The sequence below is a fragment of the Osmerus eperlanus genome, chromosome 12 (genome assembly GCF_963692335.1).
Source record: "Osmerus eperlanus chromosome 12, fOsmEpe2.1, whole genome shotgun sequence".
Classification (NCBI taxonomy): domain Eukaryota; kingdom Metazoa; phylum Chordata; class Actinopteri; order Osmeriformes; family Osmeridae; genus Osmerus; species Osmerus eperlanus.
In genome coordinates this window covers 10214704-10222829 of record NC_085029.1, presented here as the reverse complement: position 1 = coordinate 10222829, position 8126 = coordinate 10214704, and the positions used below count along the sequence as shown (strand labels likewise).

Here is an 8126-nt window from a genome sequence, read left to right as displayed (position 1 = left end):
CTGTGTGTTGTGGGAGGGTACAGTTGGTGCTACTGTACACACCTACATGTTAATGTGATGACTGATGAGGGTGTCGGTCATCTGATCATAAAGCATAGGAAATATCCTTCAGTTCCTGCAAATGACATCCATTATTACAGCATATTGACATGCCTGTGTGTGCATTTGGGGTGTGTGCATGCGCGTATGTGTGTGTGTGTGTGTGTGTGTGTGTGTGTATGTATGTAGGGCCGCACGGTGCATGCTGCCCCTGCCAGGCGTGGCCGTAGGCGGAGCTTCATGCCAGCCAGCTTCCTGGATGAAGACATGGTGGACTTCCCTGATGAGCTGGACACCTCCTTCTTTGCCAGGGTGACTACAGAAACACACACACACGCGCAATAGTTTTCTATCCTTAACAGGTCTATATTTGATCGAATAATAGAGCAACGAAGAAAAAATGTCATCAATGCTCATTTAGCACCAAATGCCTCATTCTCTCTGTCTCCTCCTCTCCTCCTCTCCTCGCCTCCTGTCCTCCTCTCCTCACCTCCTTCTCAGGATGGTGTGGCGCATGATGAACTGTCCACCTACGCAGACGAGGTGTTTGAGTCGCCGTCCGAGGCGGCCATCAAGGAGGCGGAGTCTGGCCTGCCTCTGGAGGAGGGGGAGCTGACGGGCAGCGCTCTGGACAAGACCGAGCTGGAGAGGAGCCACCTGATGCTGTGAGGCCACACACACACGCACACACAGTCATAGACGCACACACATACATAGGCACGCACACACACACAGTCATAGACACACACACACAGACACACATACCGACCCCCACAGACACACACACGCTAAATCATACCTGCTCACGCATGCTCTAACCAGACCCCTCCCCCCATCTGTTGTGAAGCCCCCTGGAGCGAGGCTGGCGTAAGGACAGGGACGGCCCCCTGCAGATTCCCAAGGTGCGCTTGCGCCAGGAAGTGGTCAGCATCAACGGGCAGCCCCGGCGGGGCCAACGCATCACTGTGCCCGTCCAGAAGCTGTTCGCTCGGGAGAAACGCCCATACGGCCTGGGCATGGTGGGCAAGCTCACCAACCGGACGTACCGCAAGCGCATCGACAGCTTTGTCCAGCAGCAGATAGAAGACATGGATGACCACAGGTAGGAGGGACAGCTCATAGGTTTCAGATGGAAGCTTAGCCAGCGAGGCTGGACCACTATTTACCTGCATTTTACCTACATACGTTTCGCCCCCCTAATGGTGCCCCTGAGGGGTCTGACTTTGTGTGTGTGTGTGCACTTGTGTGTACGTGTGTGCGCATGTGTGTGTGTGTGATCTCTCCGCAGGCCGTTCTTCACCTACTGGATCACGTTCGTCCACCTGCTCATCACCATCCTGGCCGTGGCTATTTACGGCATCGCCCCGGTGGGCTTCTCCCAGCATGAGACTGTCGACTCGGTGGGTCTGCTGTAGGCTCTCTGCTTGGAATGTGGTGAAAGGTTCAGAATGTGGTGAAAGGTTCAGAATGTGGTGAAAGGTTCAGAATGTGGTGAAAGGTTCTGAATGTGGTGAAAGGTTCTGAATGTGGTGGAATGTTCTGTGGTGAATGTTCTGAATGTGGTGAAATGTTGTGAAGGTGGTGAAAGGTTCTGAATGTGGTGAAAGGTTCTGAATGTGGTGAAAGGTTCTGGTTGTGTATTGGTGTGTACTCTGTTGTGTGCAGTTACGTAAAGGCGGTTTATGCAAACATAAGTGGGGTCGTCTTTGGCTAACCCTCTGTTTCCTTCAAGGTCTTGCGAAATAAAGGGGTGTACGAAAACGTCAAGTTTGTGCAACAAGAGAACTTCTGGGTGGGCCCGAGTTCTGTAAGTGTTGTCCCGGTAACATGGCTCCTTGCAAGTATGGAGGAAGGTAGGCTTCTTCTCCAGCTGGGTTGCTGATCTGCAGTTCACGCTCCTGTCCTGCAGGAGGCACTGATCCACCTGGGGGCCAAGTTCTCCCCCTGCATGCGTCAGGACAAGGAGGTGCACGAGCTTATCCAGGAGAAGAGAGGGAGAGAGAGGGAGTCCGCCTGCTGCGTCCGAAACGACCGCTCCGGCTGCGTCCAAACCTCGCAGGACGAGTGCTCGGTGAGGAGGAGGAGGAGGAAGAGGAGGGGGAGGAGGAGGAGGAGGAGGAGGAGAAAGAGGAGGAGGGGGACGGGGAGGGGGAGGGGGAGGAGGAAGAGGAGGAGGATGGGGAGGAGGAGGGGGAGGAGGAGGAGGAGGGGGAGGGGGAGGAGAAAGAGGAGGAGAAAGAGGAGGAGGGGGAGGAGGAGGAAGAGGAAGAGGAGGAGGAGAAAGAGGAGGAGAAAGAGGAGGAGAAAGAGGAGGAGGGGGAGGAGGAGGAAGAGGAAGAGAAAGAGGAGGAGAAAGAGGAGGAGAAAGAGGAGGAGGATAGTAAGAGGGGAGGAGGAAGAAGAGTAGGACTGGGGATGGGGAGAGGAGTGACAGAATTCGTCTGTGTTCAGATCTCAGATCATTTTATGTGGTAGAGTATTTGGTTGCACTGCTAACTAAATGACTATCATTGAATTGAGTTCATCCTGAATCCTCCAGACCACCCTGGCAGTGTGGGTGAAGTGGCCTCAGCACCCCAGCGCCCCGCTGCATGATGGGAAACTGCGCCAGCATGGCTCCGTCTGTCACCAGGACCCCAGGTAATACACCTACTCCACAGATAACACATACGTAGAAGCCAGGTAATACAGCACACCTACAAATAACCCATAGATACTGTGGCACCCACTGTCCTGTCCTCTCTGTCTGATCCAGGATCTGTTTGGAGCCCGCCTCTGTGTCTCCTCACGAGTGGCCTGATGACATCACCAAGTGGCCAGTAAGTACCCCCACCTCCAAGCGCCCCCCGCCCCAAACACCCACACACATCCACCTACTATGTCTCCCTGTTCCTAGGTATGTACCAGATACAACCCTGCCAATCACACCAACCTCCCCCATGTGGACTGTGCCATCACAGGCAGACCCTGCTGCATCGGCACCAAGGGAAGGTGAGAACGCTGCCCTGTTATTGGCCAATGTCTGGACGCTTCACAGCCAATCCCATGTTTCTGAACTTTGAATCGCTTTGATAGAATACTGAGCTGTGGATGTTCGGTAGCTACCTGGGTGTTGTCATGTTTTGGCACTATTCAGTGGCAGGAACTGATGTCAGAGTATGCCAAAGTCATATCCTGTGTGTTGTGTAGGTGTGAGATCACCTCCAGAGAGTACTGTGACTTCATGAAGGGCTACTTTCACGAGGAGGCCACTCTCTGCTCACAGGTGGGTAACACACACATGTATACACACACACTCACACACAAATACACACACACCACGTATGCATACACACGCATACACACACACACAGACACTCACTCGACAACACATGCTCTTCATCCCTCTGTTACCTCTCCTCCAGGTGGCCTGTATGGATGATGTGTGTGGGCTACTGCCTTTCCTCAACCCAGAGATCCCTGACCAGTTCTACCGCCTCTGGCTGTCCCTCTTCCTCCACGCTGGGTGAGTCTCCCTGCACCTGTTTACATCTTTTTAGCTGTTTGCCTGTGTGTTTCTGTCCCTGTAGGATCCAGATGTAACGTGTGTTTCTGTCCCTGTAGGATCTTGGTGTAACGTGTGTTTCTGTCCCTGTAGGATCCTGGTGTAACGTGTGTTTCTTTCTCTGTAGTATCCTGATGTAACTTGTGTTTCTGTCCCTGTAGGATCCCGGTGTAACGTGTGTTTCTGTCTCTGTAGGATCCCGGTGTAACGTGTGTTTCTGTCCCTGTAGGATCCCGGTGTAACGTGTGTTTCTGTCTCTGTAGGATCCTGATGTAACGTGTGTTTCTGTCCCTGTAGGATCCTGATGTAACGTGTGTTTCTGTCCCTGTAGGATCCTGATGTAACGTGTGTTTCTGTCCCTGTAGGATCCTGCACTGCCTGGTGTCGGTGCTGTTCCAGATGACGGTGCTGAGGGACCTGGAGAAGCTGGCCGGCTGGCTCCGGATCTCCATCATCTATATCCTGTCTGGCATCACCGGCAACCTGGCCAGCGCCATCTTCCTGCCCTACCGGGCAGAGGTGAGATTCCTGCTGCTCTACCTTGAACATCTGTGCGCATCAGATAGATCTACGTATCCAATGAGTATGGATCTGTTGTTACAGTCCTGCACCCAGTCACAGGTGTGACCTGATGTGTGGTGTACAGTCACAAGAAGACGCTTTCATCGTCACACTATCCCCCCCATCCCCCCCCCCTCCCCCTCCAGGTGGGTCCTGCGGGGTCCCAGTTCGGGACGCTGGCCTGCCTGTTCGTGGAGCTGTTCCAGAGCTGGCAGATCCTGGAGCGCCCGTGGCGGGCCTTCGCCAAGCTGCTGGGCATCGCCCTCTTCCTGTTCTCCTTCGGCCTGCTGCCCTGGATCGACAACTTCGCCCACATCTGCGGCTTCATCTCTGGGTTCTTCCTCTCCTTCGCCTTCCTCCCCTACATCAGGTGGGTGCTGTGATGATGCTGGTCCAGGGTCAGGTTTCAAGCTGACTTTATCTTGTGTGAGACGGAGTCACCTCCCCAGCAGCTGATCTGAGTTCAGCTGTTAGCTTCTCTACCTTGTTTGTGTGCTGCGTCCTAGAAGCTATGATGTACAGACTTAGAGAGAATGCAGCGTAATTATATGCTGTTTCCCAGGGAAAACATGTTTCCCTAGGAAACATGGTAAACATGGAAACAATGTTTTATTCACCAGTCTAAGACAAAACGTCATTTGTGGTTTGCAGTTTTGGCCAGTCGGACATGTACCGTAAGCGTGGTCAGATCTGCGTGTTCCTGGTGGTGTTCCTGGGCCTGATGTCAGCCCTGGCCGTGCTCTTCTACGTCTACCCGGTCAAGTGTGACTGGTGCGAGTACCTCACCTGCATCCCCATCACAGACAAGTTCTGTGACAAGTATGACCTCAACGCCCACCTACACTGACCATGCCTCTCCTCGAAACGGATGGATGGAGATGAATGGAGGGATGGATGGAGATGAATGGATGGAGATGAATTGATGGATGGATGGAGATGAATGGATGGATGGATATGGATGGATGGAGATGAATTGATGGATGGATGGAGATGAATGGATGGATGGATGAATGGATGAATGCATGGATGGATGGATGAATGCATGGATGAATGGATGGATGGATATGGATGGATGGAGATGAATGGATGGATGGAGATGAATGGATGGATGAATGCATGGATGAATGGATGGATATGGACGGATGGAGATGGATGGATGCATGGATGAATGACTGCTTTGGCCAGTGCCCACCTCCTCTGAAGAGGCCTTCCGGAGTGTGGAGCCCTAATGAACAGCTGTCCCACCAGCTGTAACCCTGGACCCTGGGGCAGGTCTGGTTTTTCCTTCTGGACTGTTGGTACTGGTGCACTGTGGGTGCCTGTCACGGGCTGGTACAATAAAACATGTGTGTTCGATATCAAGGACAATCTGGAGTAAAAACCCCTCTGCAATCAGCTGCTTCTCTGTGTTCTATGGCCCCTCCTGGAGAGACACGTCTGTTTCATAGAGATTACACAGGGAGAAGGCTGTTTCTTTTCTATACTGCCTTCAATCCTGCTCTTCTCTCTTGGCTGCAACTGAAAACTGGCCCTTTGGCAGCCCCTTGTGGCCAACGAAGGAATCTACACTCTCAGTCCAGCACCACACTGCACAGCTGGGCGGATTATTTTTTTTTACTCACGTCATAACACCGGACTAAGAGTATTATCCGTTTATTGGATGACCTCAGAGAGTGAAATCTCTCCCATAGGACCATGAACGCCTCCGTGCCTCGACGCCGCTGAGACTCACAGGGAACCGTGTTTGCCATATCGGTCTCCCCCATCAGCATACCTGCTCTCATCAGCCTGGTGCACCAGCTTCAACCAGACGGGCCTAAACCAAGTGTCCTACAGAAGGAGTGGGGAATGAGGAAGTGTGCTTCATAGGCTGCATAGGAGGGATGAAGTGGACTTCATGGGATGTTGGGTGTGATTTGGTACCTGGCCTTTGTGTCGACAGAGCATGTAAACATGTAAACGTGTGTTCCAGTGTCGTGTTTGAAGGGTTGTGTTTTAGCTACCCATTCATATGAACCTGAAACTACAATGCACACTAAACCAAGCCGAAGATCGTCGCTAGTGTTACCGTCGTTTTTTGTGTGTGGGTGTGTGTGGGTGTGTTTGTGTGTGTGTGTGGGGGGGCTTTGAGTTTGAGCCCACATTAAAAGAAGGGATAAAAAAATCCTGAAATCCATTGGGTTCAACCTCTATAGAATGCAGTGAACTAGAAGCAAAGGGAATTAGATTAATACTAGATTTGGGTCGGGGGGTTTTCCTAGATCGAACCAGCAACCTTCTGATTACTAGCCCGATTCCTTAACCGCTCAGCCACCTGACTTGCGTCAGCTTGTGTTAACAATGTCCACTAGGTGGCAGAGTTGTCCTGCAGTGTTCTGGCCTTGCATGACAATTCTGTAAGGTAAGGCTATTGTTTCTCTTTACTCTATATCTGTAAGCCTTGTTGATTTAAATGAACTTCATTTGAATGTCCTTAATTCAAGCTCAATTCATATTTACCTTTGAGATCCATGAAAGGTTTTCATTATGTTCTCCTCTTTGTTCAGTGTGGCTTGATCAGATTGTTGCTCCCATCCCCCCTGCAGAGCAGCTCACATCCCCCCCGGCCCCCTCTCACACACACACACACACACGCACACACACACACACACACACACACACACACACACACACACACACACACACACACACACACACACACACATCAACAGACAAACCTGTTGTTACATCAGTTGAACTGAACTGATCAAGTCTACAAGTGAATCACAATACTGTTAAATGGAAATTGTCAGCTTGCCTTTGATCTCTCCCTTCCCCTATGTCTCTCTCTCTCTCTCTCTCTCTCTGTTGTTTATCTCCCTCTCTCTTCCTTCCTCATTAATACAGTTGGGCAGCTGAAGGAGCCACCAATTGCCATTAACCCCCCCTCCCTCCATCCCTCCTTCCTCTATGAAATGAGCTCTCTCCCTTTCCCTTCCCCCTCTTTTTTAATCGCCCCTTTCCCCCCTTTTTCCTTCCTCCTCGCCAATTGCCTGCTCCTCTCTTTTTCCTGTACGTCCACTTTTACTCCATCCTTATCTCTGCTCTCTGTGACCTCCAAACCCCCTTCTCTACCTCTCATTCTCTCTGTTCTTGTCCATGTATTCCTGGCTGCTTTCTGTCCCTCTTGGTCCTCTTATGTCCGCCATCATGAGCTCTATAGATATGGTAATCAGATAAGAGGATGCTTCTGATCAGCATCAAACAAGATAACAGATTCACAGCCTCTCCTTTGCTCTCCACTCCTCTGCTCTGCTCTCCCCTCTCCTCTCTCTCCTTCTCTCCACTCCTCTGCTCTGCTCTCCCCTCTCCTCTCTCTCCTTCTCTCCTCTGCTCTGCTCTGCTCTCTCCTTCTCTTCCTCTGCTCTGCTCTCTCCTCTCCTCTCTCTCCTTCTCTCCACTCCTCTGCTTTGCTCTGCTCTCCTCTCATCTCCTGGATTGATAAATGGCTAAATGGATGGAGGGGTGAGTGCAGAGATAGCTGGATGGGTAAATAGAGGGAGGTTGCAGGAGGTGTGTTGTTGCTGCTGTCCCTGGCTGGAAAGACGACCCTGAAACTGGACCCTGACAGCTGCCAGACAGGTGGTCACTGGCAGACCCTGTCTCCTCATTGTACCAAGCATGGCCATGAGGAACACACACACACACACAAACACACACCTCAGACCAGCTGTAGCCCCCAGGCCCCAATTCTCAGGTGTGGGGGAGGGAGTCGTCCTGTCCCACAGTGCACCTGTCTGAAGCGACCAATGACAAGTCAGGTAGTGTAGGCGGTAATGTTAGCCTGGATCAGAGGCCTATCTACCACCTGGGCTGGCAGGAAAAGCCCCCCCTGTAGCCCCTAACCACACACAAGGAGAGGAGTGTGTGGGCCCCCTGCAGATGAATAAACCATCAGCCATGATCTCACTCACTCTCTCCTCAGGATCTTCTCGTGACGTCT

At 51.9% G+C, this 8126-nt stretch overlaps 1 protein-coding gene across 1 annotated transcript; it reads left to right on the top strand.

Moving 5' to 3' along the window:
- The first annotated feature begins 199 nt into the window (after positions 1 to 199).
- LOC134031734 (inactive rhomboid protein 1-like) lies at positions 200 to 5500 on the top strand. The gene is made up of 14 exons (XM_062475440.1): positions 200 to 351; positions 541 to 704; positions 887 to 1141; positions 1328 to 1439; positions 1772 to 1846; positions 1949 to 2110; positions 2579 to 2679; positions 2795 to 2858; positions 2936 to 3030; positions 3229 to 3304; positions 3444 to 3544; positions 3949 to 4102; positions 4291 to 4514; positions 4796 to 5500. Exons 1-14 carry the CDS (start codon positions 280 to 282, stop codon positions 4989 to 4991), a joined length of 1851 nt encoding a protein of 616 aa, XP_062331424.1. The 5' UTR covers positions 200 to 279; the 3' UTR covers positions 4992 to 5500.
- Positions 5501 to 8126: the final 2626 nt, after the last annotated feature.

Bases quoted from the DNA above. Each gene is read 5' to 3' on its own strand.
- LOC134031734 (XM_062475440.1), top strand. From the start codon at position 280: ATGCCAGCCAGCTTCCTGGATGAAGACATGGTGGACTTCCCTGATGAG. The intron at 2,680-2,794 runs GTAATACACCTA...TGTCTGATCCAG, and splicing joins GTCTGTCACCAGGACCCCAG to GATCTGTTTGGAGCCCGCCT. The intron at 2,859-2,935 runs GTAAGTACCCCC...CCCTGTTCCTAG, and splicing joins ATGACATCACCAAGTGGCCA to GTATGTACCAGATACAACCC.